The sequence below is a fragment of the Trematomus bernacchii genome, unplaced genomic scaffold, assembly GCF_902827165.1.
Source record: "Trematomus bernacchii unplaced genomic scaffold, fTreBer1.1, whole genome shotgun sequence".
NCBI classification, from domain to species: Eukaryota; Metazoa; Chordata; class Actinopteri; order Perciformes; family Nototheniidae; genus Trematomus; species Trematomus bernacchii.
This window is the reverse complement of record NW_022987531.1, coordinates 4,555,057-4,582,163: the sequence shown is the minus strand read 5'-3', so window position 1 is coordinate 4,582,163 and position 27,107 is coordinate 4,555,057. Positions and strand designations below refer to the sequence as shown.

Below are 27,107 nucleotides of genomic sequence, written 5' to 3'. Positions count from 1 at the left end.
TTCTTTAGAGCTTAGTGTAAGGGAGAAATGCCTTAAGTTCCACATAAAAGCCCTTAAAATGCTTATCTTGAAAAGTGTGCAGTAATAAGTGTACATTGAAACAAGGGGTTATTATCACTTGACACATCGGATCCAAAGTGTATTTTCTTCTTCTCTCCCTCCAGTGGCTGCGAGCGCTCCCCTCCAGCAGGCAGAGCTTCAACATTGTTTTTGGAGAGTGTCCTTACTGCAGCAAGGTGTGTGTGTGTGTGTGTGTGTGTGTGTGTGTGTGTGTGTGTGGTGTGTGTGTGTGTGTGTGTGTGTGTGTGTGTGTGTGTGTGTGTGTGTGTGTGTGTGTGTGTGTGTGTGTGTGTGTGTGTGTGTGTGTGTGTGTGTGTGTGTGTGTGGTGTGTGTGTGTGTGTGTGTGTGTGGTGTGTGTTGTGTGTGTGTGTGTGTGTGTGTGTGTGTGTGTGTGGTGTGTGTGTGATGTGTGTGTGTGTGTGTGTGTTGTGTGTGTGTGTGTGTGTGTGTGTGTGTGTGTGTGTGTGTGTGTGTGTGTGTGTTAGATAAAGGCCTTCACTGCAGCCTCAATAGAACACATTCATCTTACTTAATTAGCACGAATCTTTACATAGCCTTCTCTCTGTACACTGTATTCAGTTTTTCTCATGCTGCTCCTTGCGTGATGCACAAAGTTAAGTGTTTGATACTCCATATCTATCATTTAATCAAAGGCAGTTTTATGACTTTGTTTGGGAATCCTTCATCTACATTCCAGTTAGACACAAGCGCCCACTTCATTTGTTCACAAAGCCATCTCTCGTACCGCATTCAATAAGCTTCTCCTTCTGTTTCAGCCTATTACGGTGAAAATGGCCGCCCAGAAGTCCTAAGAAGTGTGTTCCAGTGATGAAAGACTGGTAGATCCCTTTAATGTTTTTCAAAAAGGTTTGAATTCACGTTGGCAAACACCAAGAGCAGCACCCAGGAAGAAGAAGACGCCGGCGAAAAAGAACATGGAGAACCATCCGTTCCTGCGTGTGGGAGGAGCTTCCTGTTCAGAGTTCTGTGTGTGTTCGTACCCCTGAATCTGAGGCGGGTAACGGTCCTTCTCCTGGAGTTTTAGAGCTGCCCACCCCTGGTTCACACACTCATGGGTGGGCCGCCCTCCCTCCCATCTCCCCCCCTGTGCTTCACAGTGTTTCCTCCTGTGTGATAGGAGCTGTCGTTTCTTTCTCTCCATTGCGGAAAAGCCGTCTGTTTTTCTGCCCGTATATTTCTGTTAAAGATTAAAGTGTTGGCTTTTTATATAGGTGTAAACTTTTTTTTTCAAAACATCTAAACTAATAATTATTTGTTTTATTTAACTTGTGCAAATAAACTTCACAGCAAATAACTGACTGCTGGAGCTTCTCGTCTTCACACCTGTTTGGACTGAGCTCCGGGGCTGGTAGGGGGGCCCCTCAGATAGCATGCAGCGATGGGTCTGGGACTGGCCTCTTCCTCCTCCTCCTCCTCTTCATCATCATCATCCTCTTCTTCCTCAGATTCACTGTCATGTTCCATATAAGTCACAGCACCTCTTGTCCTCAATGATCTGCTGACAGCAGGCACATCTTCAACTTCCTTCTAGGAGAAACAGCAAAGAATAGCTCTTATTTATTAATTGACTCATAAATGTTTGATTGGATTCTTTTGGAGTGCAAAGGTATGTTTCCTTGTATCCGTGTTAATGTGTCTGGATTTAGGAAAATAAAATATTGTTAAATCATTCTCATTCTGCTTTAGCATTCAAAACATCATGAGTCTGTTGAAAGCGTTATTGACAGAAAGACTTTGCCACTTCCTACAGATGATTCCATTATCAACATATGATCTGTATTTGGACCATACCATTGAGAAAGTGAAAATGGAGTTTTCCACTTCAATGCAAGCACTCTTTATTCTCAGTGTTCTGTGAGACGTGTTTAAGATTGAGTCTTGGTTTGATACGTTTTCTTGAGGGATTCAAATTCCGAGATAATTTGTACAAACCTGCTCCCAGGACTATTTAAATGGACGAGAAAGAGTGGTGCGGGAATGAGTCCTTATACTGGAAATGAGTTAGCATTTTACCACTTTAGCTTAGCGGTGGTGATACGCATCGTAATGTAATGTGTATATAGCCTAACATTAGCTTTTATTTACGGTTATTGTAATTACACTTGTAAAAGTGGTGTGAATGTGTATACATTATGATGCTGTACAAACTAAAGGTATCATAAAAGGTTGTTTGGCACATTTTCTGCAATATCTCAAAATCAATTTGGCAAAGATTGTCAATAATCGGTGACGTTTCAGACCTTACCGGTGATTGAGCCTGAGGTTTAGTGAGGGGAGGTCCTCTTATGTAGCGAGCTGGCACTGGTTTAGCCTTCATCTCCTCCTCTTCATCGTCCTCCACCTCTGCGGGGACAGCCTTGGCTTTGGATGGTCTTTTGACTCGTCCTGCTTTCTGTTTGACACAAAGGTGGGAGGGTCTTCCAATTCAACTCTTCCTCTTAATTGAATTATTAAGTTATACCAGAAATCCTTTCTCCGTCCCACAGCGGGGACATTTACAGATTTACAGCAAAGCTAGAGTGCAGATAAAAGGCACATAATAATAAAGGGTATATTGAATTAATAGCAAAATGATACATATTAAATGGTAAACAAAAAACAAGAAGCAGCATTGTAAGTGAACACACACAAGTATTAAAGTAGCAGCCAGTCATACCAATTGTAACATTTGTTAACTTTGTGTAGCAACTTCACTCAGATGACATTAAAATGGACTTTTCTCTCTTAAATAAAACTTCCCCCCAGCATCACTATAATTACCGATAAAATAATAATATATTTATCCAACAGCAGTGGGGAGCTCTTCAGTGATTGGCTGCGCTGAGCGGCCTTTATCTCTGCTGACATTTACTCTGCGCACTAAGCCGCCGGTAAATGGCCACTTCTGTTTAACTAGGGATCAAACTGGCCAGCACTTTAGCATGGAAATGAAATGACACAAGGAGAGGAGCGGGGATCAGGAGCATAATTGGAGCGGCCCCGCGCTGTGGGGGAAGTGTGTGTCATCAACTTCAAATTGGGCCGTGGAGAGGACAGCCGGGGCCCGAGGGGTCAAGGAGTGATTCTGCTGAGTTTGAGGCGAATCACAGTCCTCCTCCACCTGTAGACCCGGTTCACATAATCATTGGGAGGGAGGGGGGCAGGGGCAGGTTAACCCTCCCCTTCACTGCTGTCACGTTTCTCCACTCTGGGGTTAAGAGACTCAAACAGGAAGCCTTGTGACCCGTTGTTCACGGAGTGCAAAAATATTTCATATAAACTATTCCCTGCTCGCTGTGAACCCGTGATCAAACGCTTCTCAATGGCAGGTTTGTTGAAGAGCAGATGAAGATGTTTTTATGTTGCAGAACTCCAAAGGCAGCACACACACCCATCAGCATAAACGGGACAGAGTTTAAACATGTCTCCAGCTTTAAGTTTCAGTGTGTCCACATCCCTGAGGACCTCTCTTGGACGCTTGACACCTCGATCCTAGTTAAGAAGTTTCCCCAGCGTCTTTTCTTCCTGAGAAGAAAAGCCCATCTGTATCCTCAGTGAACTTCTACCACTGCACCATTGAGAGCACTGGATCACAGTCTTGTATAGCATCGCACCGCATCAGACAGAAAAACACAATGCATCATCGGTCCAGCACACGTGGTATCTGCGGGGGGTGTACAGCATTGTCTCTAACCCCCTACAGACGGTTTGCTCTCCTGCCTCTGGAAGGCACTACAAGAACCTCCATACCAGGACAAGCAGGTTCAGAACATGGCTGTATAAAGAGGACTGTATAAAGAGGACTGAATAAAGCGTCGGACGCGGGGCCCCGTCCATTCCTGTGAGAGTGGGTGTTTCTCAATCGCGAGTAAAGCTGCTTCAGAGCCACTATTTCAAGCATACTACGTCATCGAGTGCCGCCGAAGTACTGTTCCAATCTCCAGCATACTTGGAAATCTACCGAGCCCGGCGTACTCCGTTTGGAGAAATATCGAGGCTGCACATGAGTAGACTTCGCGGTCTTAAAATCCTCACAATGCTTTGCGCACGGACCAATTTCCCCAAATCTGTGGCGGAAGATGTAAGGCGGGGCCTCTCATATGACGCACACTTGCTAGCGTGTTCCACACTTCGTTTTCCAAATGTCAGGAAGTATTCTTGACTCGCTTCTGAAGCAAGATGCTCGGCAGACATGTGCTACCAAGCAAGCGTACTCGCGATTGAGAAACACCCACTTGCTTAGTGGAGCATGAAGTCAAAATGGAGCGACTGTAGACTCGAATAGTACCCGGATCATCCAGTGTGGGCCAATAGAGCATGTGCACTTGAATGTTCCTTAAGCCCCGCCTCCGATCTGCCGCTCTCGGCTCAGTCGAAGGAAATGAGGGAAAATAACTCTGGAGTCCACTCTAATGAGTTAAAAAAAAAGGGCTATAAAGTGTTTGTATTGGGTAGTTTATATCAATGGGGAAAAGTCATTTTACCCAATGACGTCACAGACTGAACCAACAGATGTAGCGCCACTACGAAAATATGCGCACTTCCTTAGGGCTTTGTTTCAGGAAGAGCTTTTTCTCCACCGCTGTCTCCTGCATGCACCATGATGACAGCTGTCTGCACCCCCCCCCCCCCCCCACCCCACACACACTCCTGGATACCTTTGACTGACTTTGCACATTAGTCTTAGTCACTTATTCTGTTTATAAACTGTCAAAACGGTTATATCTTCAATAGCGTACTCATATTTATTCAAGTGTCAACGACCGACCATAGTGTATTCATATTTATTCTGTCTCTAGAGTTTGTATTACATAGTCTATATCTATACCAGCTCTGTGGTGCATTACATTTCTTTCCTGACGTTTATACATATACTGTTCGTACTGTATACTCTGACTTTTAGAAGTATATATGTCATATGTATATTGTTATATTAGGCTATAAGACTATATTAGACGCAAAACGTTTACACATGGAAGCTGTTCCTGTCTCACCTTCTCCCCAGTTGGCTTGGTGGTGGACCCCCCTGCGGGTTCTTGTGGCACAGAGAAGTCCAGCCCCCCCGTGTGGACACTGGCCAGCAGATCTTTGAGGTGCTTGTAGTTTGGCTTCTCTTGGTAATCCAGAGTTTTCACATAACTGAGGAACGCCTCCACCTCATCTGAAGACACAAACACATCAGAAGCACATTCTGAAATCCCTTTCCATACCGTATAGATTCACACTTAAAGTATTAGCTTACAGAACAGTACTGACATCAAATCTGATCCTTTTACAACAAACACTATATGCTCTTCTTAGTTCTTTACAAACATTGTAATCCTGCAAGTAATCCCCAATGTTTAGAAATGTAACAGTAATCTGATTACGTATTTTCTTTATGTAACCGTAAGGGAAAAACTAGGAGACGTACTCATGCAGAGAAACAAACTGATGAACCTGAAGGTCTCACAAGTCCAGCAAATACACCGCCCCGTAATGTATCTCCGACAGAGAGTAGATTAGCACACAGCTATAGAATGCATTGTTTGTGTGTGTGTAAGGTTCATACACAGCCACTATGCATCACACCCTGGCAGGACGACGTGTATGACACATCCTGCTGTAGAACTTGTCCCACACACACACACACACAGTTGATGCATCCTCCCGCTCTTATCTGCAGCGGGCAGCCGGGCCTCGTCAGCAGAGGAGGGGCCGGTAACAAACACACATCAGACACACTGAGCCTCACACAGGTGTGACCTCCCGTCATAGAGAGGTGAGATAAAACAAGACAAACTTTGAAAGGCGTGTCGATGGGACGGTTGTTTCACCGGTACAGAGTTATTCAGGAGCTTCAGGAAACTGATGGAAGGTTTATTCTAGGGGGAGGGACTGGCAGAAAGAGGATTTGATCTATTCGTCAGGAACATTGTTGAGGCACGTTTACAGACTCTGAAGCTGCTTTCACATGAATTGCGGTAAAACGTCTGCACCTCTTGTATCGCTGATTGTTCGAAACGCAACCAATCAGATAACGGTTGTATGAAATGGGGCAAGCTACAAAGAGCAAATTGTGAATGCAAATGTAGGCAATATTAGAAGATGGACTGCATTTATACAGCGCTTTACATTTAAGGACATGCCCATGCTATCTGGGTTCAGTATCTTGCCCATCGACATGATGACTGCAGGGGCTTGGGATCCAGCAACCAACCTTCTGATTGGAGGACAACCGTCAAAGCCTCCCAATAATCCAGTTTAAAGTATTTTAGTATGGGATGCTCTGGCCCTGTTCAAACCAAAATAAGCCCTTCATTCATTGCATTGACGAGTCCCATTGCGTTGGCATCACTGATGTTCCAACGCAAAAATAAATGAACAAAATGCTGGTTCCTCCAGCATTGCATGGTGTTGGCCAATTATATCAACCCACATGCTTTCCAGGTAAATTAGTTTTAACGCGTTAATTGTTGCCTTGAAAACTATAACATTGGAAACACACCCCCACCTAAACTGCATGGTTGTTTGGGCTGAACCGTAGGAACTGCTAACTCCCAGGACTACTGACCATATTCTGGTTCCATTTCCCAGAAGAAAAAGGAACCCTGAGGATTCCATGGCAGTTATATTACATTATTACACGGCTTCTGGGAGTGTTCCCATCTTTGGATGAGGACGCTAAAGACACTCTGATCAAGGGACTATGTCATATCAATCCACAGAAAGAAGTCCGGTCAGTTTAAATTCAGCTGTGGCCAAAAACTCAATTGTTTTCTTCTGCCAGAAAACACCTCTAATGCTGCGTTCACACCGGACGCGATGCGACTATTCGCTTCGCTCCAATCGCTCCTATCGCATCGCCCTAAACGCTGGAGTTTCACCGCGGCTGCCAGCTGTGTTTACTCGCATCATTCAAACAAGACGCGCTGGCTCGGGAGCTACAACTACAACAAATGAACATATTTTACCGTGATTAAATTGTAATACACGTTTCTAAATGATGCCGAAGTAACAACATACTGATACCGGTTAGTAACAACCATGAATTAATGCTTTGACAAGTCTGCAGACAAGACGGCAGGCAAAACACCTTTTAAAATGCTTGTTTTCTGAATGAAGATCGGGTCGACCAGGCTAAGCTAACGTTGTATATGCTCATTCCACACTCACAACAACGGCCTACAGACATAAATAAGCAGCGACTGTATTCACCATGACACAGACAGTCTGTGGTTTGTACTTGTTTAACTTTTGTCCAGTTTCTGAACGGATATGAGGAGCTGTGAGCTCTGTGTGCTAACTTCTAACAGCTAACGGCTGATGTTGTGTGGTTGAACGTCAGTGACGGCGGCTGAGATCCTCACCGCTGATTGGCTTCCGCGAGAACGCGTCACGTGAATTTGACGCTCGAGTTGAAAAAATTGAACTCTCGCGTTTAACGCGGCACCGTTCAATCGCCTCAATCGTGTGATTCGCGCCGCGTCCACCGCTTCATGCACACCGTCGGAGCGAATTCGCGTCTGTCCACGTCTCTGCATTGACTTTACATGTAATCGCGCCGCCCCCAAACGTCGCATCGCGTCCGGTGTGAACACAGCATAATACCTTTTGAATATTCATTTTTATATTTGTGGAGAGCCCCACACTTTGGATTCATAATGGATGAACTGTCCCCAGTAAAGAAGGTCGTTTAAAGCCCTGGGGCCTCATTTATAAACGTGGCTACAACGGAGCTGATCCAGATTTGCGTCCGATATGACGTAATATCGGAAATGTGGACCCACGGCCCTATCAGAAACGTTGCTATCAGAAACAATGCCCGACTGTTTGGGACGTAATATGGTCGGTGCATGTTTACATTAGCATCGCTAACACTCAGAGCTAACCTGTACTGGAGAGCATGTGTGTGAAGAAGCAGGAAATAAAAAGGAACTCACCTTGTGGTATAACCGGCAAGAGAGAAAGCCTTTGAGCTCCATACTGTTTCAGAAATAATCCTTGATAATCCATGATATGGCGTTTCATCACCGCAGTATTTAGTTTAGACAGTAGATGAGCAAAACACTTCATAGACATGTTTTTTATATATTTTTAGAATAGATAATAGAATAGAATCGGAGGGATGAAACCCCTCTGTAATGGTCACACATGCAGAGCACACAGCACACACAGTGAAATGTGGCCTCTGCTTTTAACCCATCCTAGTGCCAGGAGTCTTGTACTAGGAGCAGTGGGCAGCTATTGTACAGCGCCCGGGGAGCAATGGGAGTGAGGGGGGAAGGGGGGTGTCCGGTGCCTTGCTCAAGGGCACCACAGCAGGGCCCAGGAGGTGAACTGGGACCTCTCCAGGTAGCAGTCCACACTCCATATTTAGGTCTGTTCGGGGACTTGAACCGGCGACTGAGCCACTGCTATTGCCTAAAAATAGCATGATAGGTGACCTTTAATGTTATGAAATGTATTCTCATAAATGATGCGGTAAGCAGAAGGACAGAATTACTTTAAACTGAGGCCGTTTTGCATTTCTATAGGTTGTATAGATACGAGCATGGTTTTATATACTATCATATGTTTAATTATGTTTTCTGCCTTTTGCCAATACTTGATAAGTCGCTCATAAAACACAAGAGGTATGGAAACTAAGAACACCATATATTTGGTAAATTGTACAGCTGATAAAAAAAAAATTCAGATCCATTCGTCATGACTCCACTCCGGAGGGATCCCCCGACTTTCTGACAGTTTCTCATCATGGGGGGGTCTCCTGTCCCCGGCACAAACACACTGACACACTGCCTGAGGAAGGTTATGTGTATTTTGTCATGACCTTTTCCGGGCCACTTATTTATTTATTTTAGTGACGATCCGACCTCCATGCTGCTACTCTGGTTCAAACTGCATCCACCAAACAATGTGATTCATCTCGACCTCCCCAAAAGAACCTAAATCTGACTCGATGTGAAATGTCTTTTTTTAGCTGTTCTGTCTGCATTTCCTGCGATCTTCTTCCTGCAGTCAGTCTGAATGAATATTAATACGGGGCGTTTCTTTGACTAATTATAGGCAAATATGGGCGTTACGTGAAGCCCGCAAAAGCTGCGCCGCATTTCGAGTTGATTGTGATTTATAAAGGGGAAACCGGCGTAGGACGTGCGTGTTTTATAAATCGGAATATTTGTGTGCGTATTTACTTGCTTTGTCCTACGTACGCCACCTTCCCACGTGAATCCTACGCAAAGCTTTGTAAATGAGGCCCCTGATCACCATATCAGGGTTACTTTCACTTTAATGACCGGCTCTCTCGGCTACATTCAGTTTGTCTGGTGAGAACAACGTTTAAATAAGGTAGAATGATCTAATTGCAGACAGAGAGATTATTCTCCTCTCCTTCACAGACTGGTCTTGTTTTCAGATTCTCAGTTTACAGTAAATGTTGTCCAGTGACCCTTCCTCACCTGTGCTGGCTCCTCTCACCGACAGCTGTAGGACTGAGTCTGGAAGATTATCCATCAGTCTGAGAAAGGAGGAGGAGGAGGAGGAGGAGGAGGAGGAGGAGGAGGAGGAGGAGATAAAACAGTGACAAGGTGAGGACAGAAGAACAAACAAACTCCAGATAAATAAATACAAATAGTGTATTATCTCTTGGCTATAGAAACAGTACTTTGACCTACCTGGCCTTGGCCTCCTGGACCTGAGTTGGGTTCCTAAGAAGTTTCTCCCAAGGCAGAGACCCACATAACCAGTGAAGAAGACAAAAACCCAAAATCTGCAGGTCCCCACGTCTAGATGGAGCTATACAAAGACAACAAACAGATAAGCTGGTGAGGAAAACAATGCATCTACTACAATTCATATTATTCCATTATAAAATCACGCCATCACAGACATTTCCCGTTTGAGAAAGCTTTTACATTTGTTGGTCAAAGCTTAGCATTTTGTCCTTCTCTTTTAAAGATCAGTAGCGTAATTCCACAAAGAAGTAAAAAGCAGCAGTACAAATGTCAGTGTGAGTTGCTCTCTTATCACAAAGAGTCACCTTAGTGTACTTTCAAAGGACGGATCTTTCACCAGAGGAGTCAAGGTTGGACACAAATACCATTTCCAGCACTGGCAAGGTGTTTGTGATTCATGAATAAATCGAGAACTGTGCAGCAGAACATTCCCCTCTTACATTGTGTCTCTTTTCAGTTGGACATTTCTGTTAGGCCTAACAAGATGGAGACTATTGAAGAATCTCTGAGACACTGGACCCGTACAGTAGAATAGCATAATGATCAGAGTAATCATAGTTACCTCCTCGCTAAGACAGAAAGCACTCTGGAGAATTCCAATAGACATTGTTTTACCAAATGATGGCAATAGAATAAAAGATTACGGGAAGACTACATTTCTAACTGTTTATCCTCAGGGGGACATGAATGTTCGCACCAAATTTCATCCGTTGAATATTTGCTATATCTTTCACAATTTGTGAAGTTTTAACTCTTCGGCAGTGCTAAAAGAAAGGTTACTTGAGCATGAAGGGTCAGTAGGATTCATTCTCTCGGGAACATGAACAATTGAATAATGTAATTCTATATTAGAGACATTTCAGTCTGAAACATATAATTGGCAGACAAATCATCTGATTTCTCTTAACCTAGAACATTTCAAGGGGAACCCCTCCCTATCTTTTACTAGGTGTAGGGAAGTATTGATAAATGTTTAAATCAAATGTGTAATATAAGATAAAATATTGTTCTGAAAAATTGCCTCAAGTGATTGTCTGTTGAAAATGTCATAAATCTATGTGTCTGGAGCTCAAATTGGTATGGTAATAATGACACACAATACTATTTTGACTGATTAAAGTAATAAATGAAGGCCTGTAAAAGAACACTTTACGGTTGATTATATCATTATTTAACTACCTTTAAGTGTTCATATTGTCATTAGTTGTACACCTTACTGTTGATGTAATCATTAGTTCATAGAGGAAAACCATTGTACCATTACTGTCTGTCTTTCTGTTACCAGTGTGTTTACTGTTAACCATTTAACTGCCAGACCATGAAAAAAGCTATGGAAAAATGATTTGTTTGCATTTTTTTATCAAATGGGACACGAATAACCACAAACCATTCTTTTTTTGTTTTGACTGACCACACAGTTTTGTTTTTATGAGCCACTACCAACTGGTCGAGCTGGCCTTTTATGGTAAAAGTGCATTTTCAACAATCATCATAATACAGTACAGTATTTGTATCAAACTCAAATAAAACACAAACTGAAATACATGTTTTTCTTTTATGGAAAATGAGCAATAAATACAACCAGATATATTCATAAAAGATAATAAATTATAATTGTAAAAACTCTGAAACTCTGAAAAAGTCATATTGCTAGTTTACCATAAAAGGCCAATTCGACCAATTGGTTGAGCATATTTTCCAAAAAATAATTACACCTTTGTGCATCAAGTTATATAATTATGTTCAGTCAGTGCCCTGACACTAAAATACTGTATGTCAAAAAGGATATGGTTACCTTACAAAGGTTGACCAAAAAGAGTGATTTTGTCAGCAGTGATTTTTAGCATGGCAACTTTCTCAGTGGAAGCTAGCTGAAGGGCTTTCTGTTCGAACCACAGTGACATCTAGAGGTTGTTTTGTGCATAACATGTCAACCAAATGGTAGAGCTGGCTGAATCAGATGGAGTTAAACTTTTAAAAATAAATTTCAACAAGATATCAAGACACAAAATGTGCTCTACCAAATGGAGGCGCTGGCTGTTAAAGGGTTAAAGAAGGCTCAGATCTATGGAAGTAGGTCAAGGGTCACGAACATAAGGATACAGGTGACCATTGATTGTTTCAAATTATCCAGCACCACATTATGAGGTAAACCTTTTAATGATAAGATTTTGTAAGATTCTTTCAGTCTTCAGACATTTTTTCAGACTGACTAGTCGCAATAATTCTGTCTCTTAGACTGGATGACAATGTAATCTTTAACTTCAATCACCTGTGTCCATGTATGTTTAGTTTTATATTCTTATGTTCCGGAGTGATTAAGGATTGAGGAAGTAACAGATTCGCGACAGGCCATTTAACCACAGCACACAGCTGTCTTTTTGGTAAAGAGTTCCTGATCAGTAAAGGGTTAGGGTTAGTTCCTCTTCTCTATTACAGGCTAGCAGCTGGAGGTTACATTATCCTCTACAAGCCTGAATCTAACTTTCAGTATTCATGATTGTGCGTAAAGACTGCATCAGGTTTTGAGGAGGAAAAACTAAGTTTATAGAATCAAAGAGGACAATATCTGGACATGCTACATTGATTTGGATCCTTCCCCGTTATTTGTTCCAAAATGTTACAAGAGAGCCTCACTCTTTTAACGCTTTTCTGTTATTTTTCTTGAATGAGAAATAAATGTAAGTAAACAGTTTGTGACAAACTTTTCATACATCTGGAAGCAGCACTCTGATGAACCACTGTGCTCAAAATACGCTGCACCCTCAGGTATTTAATTATTTAGAGCACTGTAATCAGTTGTGTATCAGCACTGTAAATGTCTCCGGAGGGTACCAAGGCCTTCCACAAATCATAAGCAAAACATTTCAGCCCTTCAGGGATTTGATCAGGAGGGCAGGTAGTGCGACAGATTCTAGAATTAATGCTTTTAACGATGACCTAAAGATTAGTATATACCAGAGTGACTTCCCATGCATAAGACTTCTTTTAACAACAGGTTTGTTTGCATCTTATTGTGAATGTGTGATTGCAGGGGTCTACATTAATGTGTGAGGTCTATCAATACTTGTCGACCAAGTCCATCCAGAAGGGTCGAGCCCGGGGAGTTTTAGCAGCTCAATACTCTAACGGCCACCACACGTCTCTGGAGAAATTACCTATCGACTAGCTCCATCAGCGGGGAGAAATCTCCTCCCTGAGCCCCGAACGCCATTGATCCTCCCCAACAGGCTGCTCTAAAGAAGGAGCTCGGTCACGGCCACACAGGACCAGATTACATGGAACGTCTGGGCAGTAATCTGATTACAAGATAACCAATTTGTGGTATAAGTATTCCAATTTTTTTATTCAAAGATGGAATCTTCAATGTGGGGGGAGGGTATGAAGACGAAGAAATGTGTCAAAGAGGAGAGGTCAGGATGAAATCAAATCACTTCAAGGAAATAAATGTTTGGAGGTGTGCCTGAATAAAAAACTTGAAGGTTAGCAGGGAACGCTAAACTGCCTTGACCCAGCAGGAGGGAACAACAATCAATGAGGGAATGGGAGAGGCGGTTAAAGACTGGATGTTGACACTGACTGTAGGAAGGGCCTTTGAGAGGAGGGGTGTTAGCAAATGTCCTTTCACAATGGCATCAGAAACAAATCAACTAATACCCACAGGTAAGGGTATGAAACCCTGCGGGGGTTCTAATACACAAACTGGTGTAAGACTGATAGCCCACGATCACCATCAAGTAATGATGACTGGTTCCAAAGTGATTCATAAAGCTGTGATAACATACAGAACATGAACATCCGGTGTTAGTGCTGTCAGGAACAGTTACGTCTGTCCTGGGCATGTTGCCGAACATGGTTGTATGTGACTGAATTTCTGAAAGACATCAAGCTTTGATCGGGGTCTCCGTACCTTCCTAAACCTCAGATTTGAGGACTTTTCAAAGACCCTCTAGATCATATTCCCTCAAATTCAAAACACACAACATGGCTTAGATGGAGACACGGATAAAGGTTGATTACTGTTACAAAACTGAAACTGTATAATGAGAAATAGCAGGTCGTTCAGAAGCTTGCTGACAATAATCAAAAGCACTGAATGTGAAACTATGACGCAGTTACAGTTGACTTAGCCTAGTAACTACTAACATTAACTTTAAAGAACTTTACACAACTTCTATTTCTGCACAAAATATATGAATTCATGCACTTTCAACGATTTGCGTTTATTGATGTCTTCTTTCAAAAACTTAAAAACCTAGATTGTTTTTCTCTCCAACTCACAAACTTTCAAGGGTTTCAAGGATCTGTGGAATCCATGTTTGATTGCTCAGGGTTGAAAATGCAGTTGGTTTTGTAAATATTGTCGTGAATTGCCAAGATTGTGTTAATAAAACAACTTGATTGTATTACTGGATCCCTGTAGTGTGAATAGAGATGGAGAAACCACCTGAGAAACTATGGTAGCCTGGCAGGACTTTTATGGCCACTTTTTTTAGCCAAACAGATCTGGAAAACATGCACTGCCTTCAGCATCAAGTGTCCACCATCCGTCAGGTCTAAATATGACACTGCCATTGTGTGTTACGCTACATCTCAACAACTCTGACAATTACAAATGTTTGTCCTTGTGGGCGTAAAGTATGCATTTAGTCAGCATTACAGCGTGGCTTCCTGTTGTTGTAAATAATTGCTCAACACTTCATTGCTGCTGAGAGCTTGTTAAAGGAGAATAAAGATGAACAATGTCTGATACTGACACTGTGAAAAAGTGTTGCAACTCCCAGAGTGCCATAATAGATTAACAATTAAAAAGATCAACGACTACATTAAGCGGCGCTGCCCTCTGTGTGTGCTCTGGGCGCGTTATCAAAGCTCATAATAGTGTTTTGTGTGTGTGCTCTTCTGTGTTCAATGTGTTTTGCCCTCGTATGAGGAATGGCAGGGCAGTGCAGAGAGATATGCATGTGCGTTCACATACATGCTTAAACAGCTCTCAAAGGGAGTACGGACATGCTCGAAAAACACACACATGCACGATACATGAATACTGAACACCCCCGTATGCAGTCGCGCACGCACCGCGCACACACGCTCTTCGTGCTTTAGACAAGGAGGTGAGGCGGCGATGGTGTTGTTGTTAATTATCTCCTATTGTTATTCAGATTCCCCAAAGCGTGCCGCGGTGTCACACTCTTAACCCTTCCGCTTCACAGTCTTGTCGTTTGGAGACGGTCTTCTGTCTGCCGGACGCCCACCGAATGGTGGTAATTACACCGTTTAACTCCGAGTTCAAAGGCCTGCCATTCGCCAGCTGCATTCACCAAACCTCACCATGGCAACCTGTCAACATCTTTGCGGGTATTGGTGCCATCGGGTCAGAGAGGGGTCGCGTCCTCGGTCTTAATCTGCATGCGCGGTGGAAAATACTTAAAGATGACAATAACCTGAAAAATACAAATGTTTCTGTTTTGTTCCCATAGCTGGAGGTTGTATCAGTTTCTTTGAAGAGTAAAACTGGCTGATCTGTGTTTAAAAAAATGATAAATTCTGTCAGGCTTGCAGCAGTCTTGTAGCTTCAATAAGTGCTCATGGTGAAAAGATGGACCGCTAAAATGTTCATCTATAATTGTAGCTATTGTTGTATTATTGTATATTAAAACTTTATATTCCAACCTATCAAACAAGCTATAACTTTTTTGATGTATTTTTTAAGGTGACCTATTATGCAGATGTTCAGGTTCATATTAGTATTTTGTTCCTCGACTGTGACACGTCTCCATGCTTTAAAGGTCCCCATTATACTGTTTTTCATCAATATAATATAGGTCTCAGATATATACAAAACATGTCTCTGAAGTGTTTGGCTCCAAACACCAAACAGATCATTGTAGCATCCCATAATCCCCTCTGTTTCAGCCCTGTTTCAAAAGTGCTGATTCTCTGTCTGTTACTTTAGATGAAAATAAGGAGCCACTCCCATCGCCCCTCTGAGAGATATTTGGTTAAAAAGAACACAATGGTGCTCTAGGAGGAGATTCAGGTGATAAGGTGGGCGGGTGTTATCTTGGTTGGTGATTGGCTAATGGTTACACAAGCCAAAAAATCGTTATGACATCATAAAGTGGCCAACATCTGATCAGCTCATTTTCAGACAAAAAGAGAGCTTTCAGAATCTCTTTACACAGAGGGGACACATGTGTTGTATAAAAGACGTGAAAAAGTGGATTTTGCATAATAGGTGACCTTTAATGTTAAAAAATCTCTGTACTGCCTGTGCTGCAGCACCTCTTTTCACCCTCTGTCTGAAACCAGAGCCCAGTCTGTTCTGTTTGGTTAGCCGGCAGCTCTGTTGTGAATGGTCAACCCCTTAGAGATGTCCCGCCCCTTAGCCCATCATGTACAATGTGATGTAGGGCTAGCCAATAGAAGTTTGAGTGTTACACAGTGATGTCAATATGTTAAGGCAGTAAACAAAGGAGTTCAATGAAGGCATTTCATGCAGTGTGGGAGAGAAACTTCCTCTGGAGGAAGAATTGGTGATTTTATCTTTTGCAGACCATTTACATGCACACAAATCTATATAACACACTCCAGGGAAGGGAAAACCCCCAAAAGCATAACAGGGGCTGTTTTAGGCCCCGCTCACACGGGACCGTTTGCGTTTATGCACAGTATGCGTATTCAAAAAAGTCTTCCATTCACATGCATTCGTTTCATTTAACGTGTCTGTTCAAACGAGACCGCTGGAAACGCTGTAGTACATATGCCGGGACTGTAAGTGGCGCTGTAACTTCCGCCACAAAATACACCAAAAGCAGTGAAGAAGACTCCGCAGCAGCCCCGCAGCAATGTTGCCATGGCTACCCTTCTGTTTACGCCCCGCCGTGGATTTAGCAACATGTAGTTCATGTAATTCTCCATGTCCACTTGTTGCTGATGGTTGTGGTAGAGGAGCTGTAGATTTTGCACTAATATCTGTAGTATGGTCAGTAGCAGTAGCAGTAGCAGTAGCTACTGACAGGAGGAGGAGCATGTCTCCGTGGAGAGGACTCGCTCAGAGAGATATTCTCTACAAACACCGGGTGAGATCCTCCTTTGTCAATATAATGGATCAATGCATGAAATCTGACTCTGTTTATTTTGTTTTAAGGAGTATATTGGGCGTTAACAATTCTGGTTTGCCTTTTATAATATTATTTCATTCAAGAACCCCTTGTGCGTTTAATTAACACAGCCATGCTACAGCAGTGAGCAGGAGAGGTGGGGCTATCCTATTTTTTCAGGAAATATTCGTATAGAGGTGATTACACGGACTCGGTTGACCCCCCAGAGCGTTTCGTTTGCAAATCTATCCACCTTGGGACCCGTTATCGTTTGTGGGGTCAGTTTCTATCGGCCTCGTGTAAATAATAGGGCTATACGCACGCGAAACTATGCAGATACAAGCAGTTTTCTCCTCGTGTAAACGGCGCCTTAGTCTTGATAGGCTTTCCAAAATGTCATGATGAACCGTGTATATATTTACTTTTCTCAACCAAAAAGTTAAACCGGCATGGATCTGTGTTTAAAGCCATGATTAACTCTGTCAGGCTTTCAGAACTCTAATAAATGCACATGGTAGAAAGATGGATAGCCAAAACGTAATTGTATAATTGTAATTTTCATAGCTATACTTTCTCCCACTCTTTTCAAAATCATATTAAAATTGACATGACTTCCATTTGATAGATATTGCTGACAGGACATTTCTGCCCCTCTTTTACTTATCGATCCTGTTGATAGAAACACTACCGCGGCGATTAGGCGGTCTGAGCCATTGCTAGCTCACAATATCGAACTGCAGGGAAGTGGAGTTGGGCGGAGTGGAGCTCATGGAGGGTTATCTGTGGCTCGGCCTCCCTCTAACCAAACATCAAAGCCCTTAATTAATGGGGGATGAATACACGATGCAGGTTATGACTTCAGCTAATTAGGGTATTGTTAAACAGGGACGGTAGGGGGGAATTCAGCAGGGGCTGCGGATGGAGAATCGATGGTCAATGAAGAGAAGGAGCATGTAGGCAATTTGCCAGTTAATGTGTTCCCAATATCTGCAGAGGGAGGCAGGGGGCGGCGGGGCGGAGAGGGGAGACTGTTTTACATGTATTGACAAACTAAGACTGCCAACTAAAAGGACAGAGCTTATTGTAGGATTAATATAGATACTGTTGAAATACTTAAGTACTTTTCATTCTTTACAAACTAACTCAAATCATTGGTAGCGAAATCAGCTGTCTTGAGATTAACAATAGGCATTTCATTGCTGGTGTTTTTTCCGAGCAATACATCTACCAGGATAGGAGAAAAAAAAAGGCTCTTAAAGGTCCCATGTCATGCTTTTCCGGTTATTACCCGTCCCCTTGTGTGTTATGTAGCTTTTTCTCCATGTAAATGGTCTGCAGAGTCACAAACTCAAAGTACACCCTGTAGCGAGTAAAACTCTAACGCAGAAAAGACCTGTCTATGCTGCCCCAGAACGCCTCGTTGGGGATTTCTCTTTTTCCATTGTTTTCTTCCTGGGTATGGTGACGTAACCATACCCAAATGGACCAATCCGTGGAGCCGTTACGTTACGTCCGCGGAGCCGTTACGTTAAGTCTTCCTCACACACACACACTCAATCTTTTCTCAGCTGCAGCTCCGCCGATTTCTCCTCCCTGAGACGGCGGAACGCGGCGGGTGTGTGTGTGTGCTGGTTTCGGGCTGGGTTTCGATGTGTCTCGCAGACGGCCACTGGGCTCACAGGGAGGGGGGGGCAGGAGCTCCAACAAGCCGTTTAGGACAGAGAGTGAATACACATACTATACAGAGATGCTGTATGAGAAACCAATGTGAGTTTCGAAAATTGCACAATATAAATCTATTTTAGTAGACCTTAACAATGGAATTATGATCAGTAGAAATGGCCATGACATGGGACCTTTAATGTACATAAGTCACAGAGTCCCAATCAAAGAACTTGAACTTTTGTCTTGGTTGCGAGCAGCTCATATAAAAACTGAAATAACTATTTAATGCTTGTTGTATAAACTATATACTTGTTGAATTAACATTAGAAGTTTATCACAGAGAAAATGTGGAGCGTCCTTATCTCCTGTAAACTGACACAACACTAAATGCACATTTGTGTCCAAGGGTTGAGAAATATATTCTTTCTTGCCAACATTTCGCATCATGCCACAACCTTTTCCATGCTTTTAATATGCAATAATAACCTTAAGTCTAGATTAGCCTGCCACAATTTCTTGATGAACCGTTTATTATTTACTGAACTCAAGTTGGCAGGTCAGAGAAGGCCGCACAGCTTGTGCCTCCCAATGCGAAGTATGCGGCAGATTGCAGTGCACTACACAGTAAGTACCCGTATGGTGCACTAATAAAAGTTGGAACACTCGACACACTTGCACTCAACGCTCAGCATCTTCGCTTAGTAACATACGTTTCTCAATCTGCAACACAGTACTACACAAATAAAAAAAGACAGCTTACAGCGCCAATCATCACTTCCAGTGGGGGCAAAGCAGTCATGTGCGATTTGAGACAAAACTAAATGATCCAAATTCCCACAATGCACTGTTCACAGTACACGGCATGCAGTGTACTAAAGGAAGTGTCAGAATCAGTGATTTCTACTTCTCATTTTATACTGGCTTACCAAGTCCTTTGTGGGCATCAAGGCTGGTGTATTCAATGGTTCCATTGTGGCCCTTCTTGGGGTTTTCCTTGTATTCTTTGTGGACTCCATCAGGACAGTATCTGTAGGACAGCCCGTAGTCTGCTAGATAGACCTACAGGACACACACATACACATAAAACACGTAGATGATGGACAATGTGCATACTTAGAACTCATAGCCTTGATTGCAAAACATACTTAACATAACATTCTGTAAACTATAGCATAACTCTATGCACATGAAGGATAATCAACGGAGATCTAGAAATACTAACCTGTTCAGGGTCTCTGCAGCCCAGCATGAGGTTGGCAGCTTTAATGTCTGCATGCACATACTCGTTCTCATGAATATACTCCAGAATGTCCACCTGGCAAAGGACGGAAATGTAAATCAATGCACAACGTCATTGGTGACCTTTGTTCAGGATATTAAAGGGATCTCACCAGTCCTCGTCCAAGCTGGAGAACTGTGGCCTTCTTCAGTTGACCTCCGCTGTGTTCCAAGATTTTCTGAAGGTCACTGCCCAGTCGGTCCATGGCCATGAAACGATACCTGAGAGGAGAGGAAAAATCAGTGGTCAATATCTTATTTTTCTTAAATCAAAATAACTCCTAGTTGCTGATATAAATGTATGTTTGAGAGTATTGAAAAAAGGTTTTAACTCACAGATTTATCACCCAGGAATAAACAACCTTTAAACAACCTTGCAGTACATGTAATGTTGTAATGTCATAACAACTGAAACACATTGGTAGATAAGGGAGGGAGAAAAGTCACTTTGAAAAAAAAGGGACATTCAGCTGGTTTGTTGCTCACTATGGATGCTACTTGTACTGTACAGTGTTAAGTTCATTTGCAAGGCTCACTCAGTATGTAGCCATGGCAACGCAACATCATTGGGTAACATCTGCCTTTTGTTGTTATGCAGTAGTGAACAACTTCTTCAGATGAGTCATCTGCTAATGTGTCTTCAGAAATATTCATTAGTAATAAGCCACATGTAACGTTTATTTGCATAATATTATCATACAGTTCAGTCCAGTCCAGTGTTTGTATCCCTAGCCCTTATATCAAACATGTATTATGGTCATCATCTAATGACATTTGTCCTGAAAGCTTGTCAATACCTCAGGTCATTATATTCAGCGAGTCCTGATCCCCAGTAGGTTGGAATGCCCAGGAAGTCCAGTTTCCTTCTTTTCTTCCATTTTTGCACTGAAACAACAATAGGAGACAATTATGTCAATGTGTGTTCATATATATTTCAGCATTTAAACTCCAACCAACAACTAAACTAAACTCTTAACCACAATGTTTGAGAAAGAAGAAACCTTTGTCTCTTGAACCGCTGTTCTGACAGACAACTTAAACAAACTTTGGTGTTACTCCCTAAGAATTCTCAAAGTCTAATCATTTCCTAACCCTTACCAAAACCCTGATATAACACTCTCCTTTTCCAATAGGTATTCGAAGAAAAGCAACAAATCTCAAAGAAAGTAGAAAAATGTTTTGGCTAGAACTGTTCGGTGTTATGATGTTTAATAGACTTATTTAGCCACTTGTTAGTAACGGACGTTTTTCTGACACAAAAAAGTTTCAGACGTTCATTTGTGGGGTGTTTACTGACTTATTTTATGTTGTAGAACAAAACGTAAAAATGATCTTAAGCTTTTAACAACAGATCTTATTTCAGAATATAACCAAAAATAACTGATTTTGAGACAAGGGAACCATATGGTGTAACGCACGCACGCACACACACACACACACACACACACACACACCACACACACACACACACACACACACACACACACACACACACACACACACACACACACACACACACCACAACACACACACACACACACACCACACACACACACACACACAACACACACCACACACACACACACACACACACACACACACCACACACACACACACACACACACACACACACCACACACACACCACACACACCACACACACACACACACAACACACACACACACACACACACACACACACCACATCACACACACACACACCACACACACACACACACACACACACACACACACACACACACACACACACACACACACACGTCGCGGCCGGCCTGACTGGCTCTCCACCAGACTGGCAGGTGGTCAGGGGCTCAGCGGAGGCCCGGGCATCATTATGTGTGAGTGGCTTCCTCTCTGCCGCACCTCTCCAAACCGAGGCGTTGGAGAGCTCAGACAAGCGTGGAGAGGGGGGCTAACTGCCACTGAGGTGCATGTTTGCTTTGGCTTATTATTAATTACTGTGCTGCAGGCAGCAAAGCCTCCGTGTCTGCGGCCACTTCATCAGTCAAACACACTCGTGCTCCAGTGAGCTGCCGGGACGCTGGACGGACGCTGCTACTCACTGCTCTCCGCTTTGGCTGCCCTCTGGTAGAACTTGAGCTCGGAGAACAGGGGGCCGTTCTCATGGTACTCCTGGAGATGCAAGGGAACATTACTAACAATTTCATTATCATGGTCTCAAGGCGGCTTGACAAAAACACGTGTTAGCATATCACACAGTGGAGTTGAAAGAGATAATGCTCCACAATAAGAAAAATAAAGACATTTTTTTACTCATATTGTGATTATGATACAGGGGGACTGATCAGTTTTGCATCATTATTATCATTATCAGTGGAAAATATATTATGATGATCATGGTGGGATTTTTTTAAGAGAGTTTAGAAAATACGATTTGTAGGCAAGTCTGCCTCTGCAGTTCCAGAATACTTTGTTTAAAATGCTATTTCAATACATATTTAGCCTTTAACAAATATTGTGCTTTTTGAATGTTGGGCTAGTCTAGTTCATAAGGCAATTTCAATGAAACAATTATTAAATGTGATGGGCTAGTAGGAGACATTAGGGTGGCATTTTTTTTTCTTTCAAAGATGTATTTCTGCTGTGTCTTCCCTTAAATCATAAGAATCCAAAACACTTGGATAACCCATGGCAAGGCAGCAAAAACATTTCCATCTAAACTCTATATTAGGTGAAAGTTGAATCCCACCTCTTTTGCAAATATTGAAGTGTAAGACAATATCTAGTCACGATATCAATAGAATATTGATGTATAGACGTAGAGTATTCTTATAATAGTATCAGCTGAAATGTAAAATATATAATTTTATCAGAATTTAGCAAAAAGATTTGATTCTAAAAAGGTCACTCAGCCACCAATTTGACAATTTGCATGAATGTCTCATATATTTAAGGCTGTAAACTCTACTTCCCCTGAACAGAAATGCATGTGATTCAACCATCACACTCAATCAAATGTCTTTTTACTACATTATCCAAAGTTATTTCTGTCATCATTTGTTTCAGTCTTCTCAAACACATTTTCGGTGACTTCAAAATAAATCACCTGATGTTTGGAGAAATCGAAACTGAAATGAGGAAACATAGTTTTGATGCAAATAGTTTCCTTTTCCTCTGTAACCTTATGAACAGCTGTGTGAAGCTCAAATGTACTCACCAGTTTTATGACAAAGTCAGTGTCTGCTGCAACAGGTCTGTCCACATCACGGGAGGCTGTTCAACAGGAGACAGAGAGGAACATTATAATAACATACAGAGGATAAAGTTGTGATACATTATGAAACGTCTTAACTCTTGGACGTTATCCAGCCATTTGCATGTTTAAAATGTATCCAAGACAAGGAAGAAATTAACAAAATACTGTACTCAAAAAGCCGGACTGCACTTATGGATTTGTAAATATCGGGAGTTAGTGCTGAGTGGAAAGGTCTCCATAGATTAGAGGTAGGAATTTGTTAGGAATCCCACGGTTGTCTTGTAACAATCTGATCTGTTGAAAGAGCTTTCAACAGAAAGAGACAAACAGATCAATCAGAGTCTCCCAGGAAGAGAGAGATGTTCTGTTACCTGCATGAACATACTCATTAAGAATCAGAACACTTCGTTTATCCTGGGAGAAATAGGATTTTGTGACAATTGCTCCATTTACAATAAATTCAAACAAAAATATGTGTACCACCATACAAATACAAAAGGTTAAAATGGGCCATTGAGATTAAACAAAAATGTTAATAAAATATTTATATTAACAAAATAAGTTAAATACAAAATGTACAACAAACAGAGGTGGAAGAAGTACTCAGATTATTTACTTGAGTAAAAGTAGCAATACCACAATGTAAAAATAATAAGTTACATGTTAAAGTCCTGCATTCAAAATTGTACTTAAGTAACATTTAAAAAGTACTTTGATCAATATATAAAGTACTCATTGTGCACATTAAAGCACAATATATTTTTTAAATTATTGTATTATAATTAATGATGCATTAATGTGTTCATCACTTCAACGTTGGACTTGACTTGACTTTATAAACTACTGGGGAGCATAACTGTTAACCTGTTTCACCCTGAGCCTGTTTTTCAGGTCTCAGGCTCGAAAATGACATTCCCAGAACAAATGACCATATCTTCCCTTCTAAAAGGGTTAAATTAATAATCTTTGTTCTCAAAGTAATGATAAACCTGTGAGTTGGATGTAGAAAAGTCAGAATCAATATACTGTAGATGTTTTTTATTTTAAAGAAAATTCAGATTTAATTATTTTTTACTTATAGTGAAAACTACCCTTGGATGATGGGTTAGTAGACTAAAAGCTATAGGAATCCAAAGTACAACATATAATAAGTACCCTGTATCAAGATTGATGCAAAACAAGTCAAATTTGACCTTTTTAGAGAGATTTAGCAAAAAAAAACACTTCTGGGGTCATTTGGGTGGATTTTCCATATCTCTGCCCCCCCTTGGTCGATTTTGATGAATGAAATCTCTTTATAACCGCTAGAGCCAATGGAATCGAGGGAAAGTTCTACACACACCAAAACGTTAACAAATAAGGAGTGAGAGTGACGCGTGGCCAAAACCGGAAGCTGCATACACTCTGTTGGCTACCATTAGCAGCTAACTTTTTTGCTCCGATTTTTACATAAAAATGGAATTATGGATTATAAATCATTTTTTCAAAGCAACAGATACATTATTAACCTATGGATCAACCGATGCAGCCGCGTTTTCTCTCGCTGTAATGCCATTGAACACGTCTTTTGATCAGATTGACAGCTACGGTGAGACGACCTCACGTAAAAGCTCCGTAAAGGTACGTGTTGTGATGTCTGTGTTTGCTTCCCCTGTTGCGAGTTCGGAAATCGTATATATTGTATGTGCAGTTTCGATAAGTAATAAGGGTATCTTTATCTTGAGTTCTGTGCTAAAGTGCGTTAGCATTTTTTCGCTTAGTGCTAATTCAGAGGCTTGGCATTACCCTTGTGTTTTGTTTTGGTAAAAATTGTTCATATCTTCAGTTAGCTGAGATTCTTCCCGTTAATCTGGTGCTACACATTAATAGTTTCATAAATGTTAAGAAGCCCTGAGACACAGTCTCGAAAAAAAATGGTGGGGGGGGGTCCACTGGGGGGACCGTCGTCCTTAAGAGGTTAATAACATATGATAATGTGTTGATTTTGGTGTTAAATTAATAATCTAAATTTGTAAAATAACTAGTCACTAAATCTGTAAAATAAATGTAGTGGAGTAAAAAGTATAAAGTAGCATAATGTGAAAATACTTAAGTATAAGTACCACCGTTTTTTATTTAAGTACAGTACTTGAATAAATATACTTTGTTACATTACTGCACTAGCAATAAAATATATAATACAATTAATTCACAGTAATATGTAAGATGTCCACAGTAAATATGTATTACCTAAATAGATGAGTCCACAGCCACCTTGGCCGATGATTTTACCCAGCCTCCATTTCTTCTTCTCACTGTCAGTCAGTAGGAAGCCTTCTGGGAGGGGTTTGGGCAATGCACTCTTCTTCGGTGGTGGCATGACAACTAAGCAGGAAGTGTAGGAAAAATGTGATGTTAGGAATTCTGGTACCACTTTACAATAAACTACCCTTATAAAGGATTCATAAAGGGTTTATAATTAGGTTATGAATTAGGTTGTAAACACTTTATTAATCATTAAGAACCATTTATAAACCAGTTCTAACATAGATCATACATATTCTACCTGTGTAGATTCATACATCAACACAGGCTCACTATTTGGCAAGATGACTAAGCCTTATATTGGCTACCTAGCGAGAATCAACTCAGTGAGCAACAGATACCAAGGATGCTGGCTGATGAAGAAGACGAAGTAAGCTAAGTAGCCAATATAAGACTTAGCAGTACAGATAAATGTGGGCTCACTATTTGGCAAGCAACCGGTCACAGTCGCCCTGTTTATCTCATGTCTTATAAAAGCTTATTAATGATTTGTAAAGTGTTCACAACCTAATTAATAAATGAATTACAAAATATTCGTAAACCCTTTATAAGGGTAGTCTTATTGTAAAGTGGTACCGGAATTCTTATATGGGCAACATAAAATTAATATCAGATCTCATGCGGCTTCGGTCCCACACTACTTAAAAATAGTAGGCTCCGGAGTCACCGTTCTGTCTAACATGAAAACTAAAATTAGAAAACACCAGCTGGCTGGTACAGGATTTACCTCGAGCATTATACTGCCAGTTTTGTAACGTTAACAATGATTACAAACACATTTTAAAATTAAATTGTATTTAGAAAAATGACTGCCAAAAACGTAATGACAGTACACACTGTAACCGTCTAGTCTTTGGCAATAAAAGTTTGGATATCAATAGTGCACGTGACGGCAGAGTGTTTTATCTGACTATCCAACTTTGTTTGTCACGGTTAGTAAGCAGTACAGTAAAGTACAGTTAAAGTACATTTACTCAAGTACTGTACTCAGGTATAATTTGGTCGTATTTTCACTTTATGCTACTTAATACTTCTCCTCCACTACACTTTGAAAGCCAATATTGTACTTTTACTCCACTATATTTATCTGATAGCTTTGCTTATTAGTTACTTTACAAATTAAAATGATAAGACAATATGCAAGTTAACTAATAAATAAACATTCATTGACACACTAATGCATAAATAATAATAATCCAGTGATTTGATTCTGAAATTGGACTGTATGTACAAAAAGTACGTGTATATGTACATGCTAATGCTTGTAGTAGTAGAGTTGTAGAGTAGTTGTACAAGTACTTCTTCCGACACTGTTAGTTACACACTTAGAGTGTATATTTAAAGGTTACACACAACACAAGAATGACAACAGAAATAGCTCCACAGTTAAAGATAACTCAATACCGTTAAACACACTGTCGTTAAAATTAGATGACACGCCTAATGCAGTGGAAAATGTAAGGTTTGAACACCTAAATCTAACAGTTAGCGTTAGTTTAAGGAGCATCCAACTAGCAGCTAAATAAGCTAGTGAGGAGCTATTTTATTACTTACATGCTTTGTTATGTACCGACCTCCCAAGGGAACCCAAGCCGTAGCCTACGTCGTCCCTTTGTGTATAAATATATATCGAAACACGGTGATAATATATACTTGAGAGCAAACGTATTCTTAAAATGTGTATCTGTCCTCTGTTGCTCATATGCCGGTGCGAAACAGAAACAAACGCTGTTTACTTCCTGA

At 41.3% G+C, this 27,107-nt stretch overlaps 2 protein-coding genes across 4 annotated transcripts in view; one reads left to right on the top strand and one right to left on the bottom strand.

Annotated features, from left to right (window-relative positions):
• fancl (FA complementation group L) overlaps positions 1-1,288 on the top strand; it is a 27,606-nt gene extending 26,318 nt beyond the window's left edge. Inside the window, exons 13-14 of one of the 2 annotated variants that reach the window (XM_034122281.1) lie at positions 165-236; positions 838-1,288. In XM_034122281.1, coding sequence (XP_033978172.1) covers positions 165-236; positions 838-873 — 108 coding nt within the window. In that variant the 3' untranslated portion in view covers positions 874-1,288. The remainder of the gene's footprint in view (positions 1-164; positions 237-837) is intronic. The other variant, XM_034122287.1, reaches the window with a different exon arrangement.
• Positions 505-27,107, bottom strand: LOC117475917 (serine/threonine-protein kinase VRK1-like). Of its 2 annotated transcripts, none has more exons than XM_034122271.1 (14): positions 26,919-27,107; positions 25,290-25,424; positions 23,022-23,077; positions 21,907-21,976; positions 20,621-20,708; positions 19,937-20,045; positions 19,768-19,860; positions 19,472-19,604; positions 9,718-9,838; positions 9,502-9,560; positions 5,056-5,222; positions 2,328-2,474; positions 1,406-1,606; positions 505-1,259 (listed from the first exon to the last, which is right to left on the bottom strand). In XM_034122271.1, the coding sequence occupies exons 1-14, from the start codon at positions 27,064-27,066 to the stop codon at positions 921-923; spliced, it is 1,866 nt and encodes a 621-aa protein (XP_033978162.1). In that variant the 5' UTR covers positions 27,067-27,107; the 3' UTR covers positions 505-920. The 2 variants fall into 2 exon arrangements, with proteins under 2 accessions (XP_033978162.1, XP_033978153.1); XM_034122262.1 differs by having other exon boundaries at positions 1,406-1,609; positions 26,919-27,106.

What these genes read in the sequence shown, in the direction of transcription:
- LOC117475917 (XM_034122262.1), bottom strand. Translation starts at nt 27,066, where the DNA reads ATGAGCAACAGAGGACAGATACACATTTTAAGAATACGTTTGCTCTCA. An exon ending in TGATGCCCACAAAGGACTTG is followed by an intron (nt 9,839 to 19,471) that starts GTAAGCCAGTAT and finishes GTCTTTGTATAG; the next exon opens with CTCCATCTAGACGTGGGGAC. An exon ending in CCGGAGCTCAGTCCAAACAG is followed by an intron (nt 1,260 to 1,405) that starts GTGTGAAGACGA and finishes AATCTTTAACAG; the next exon opens with AAATATACGGGCAGAAAAAC.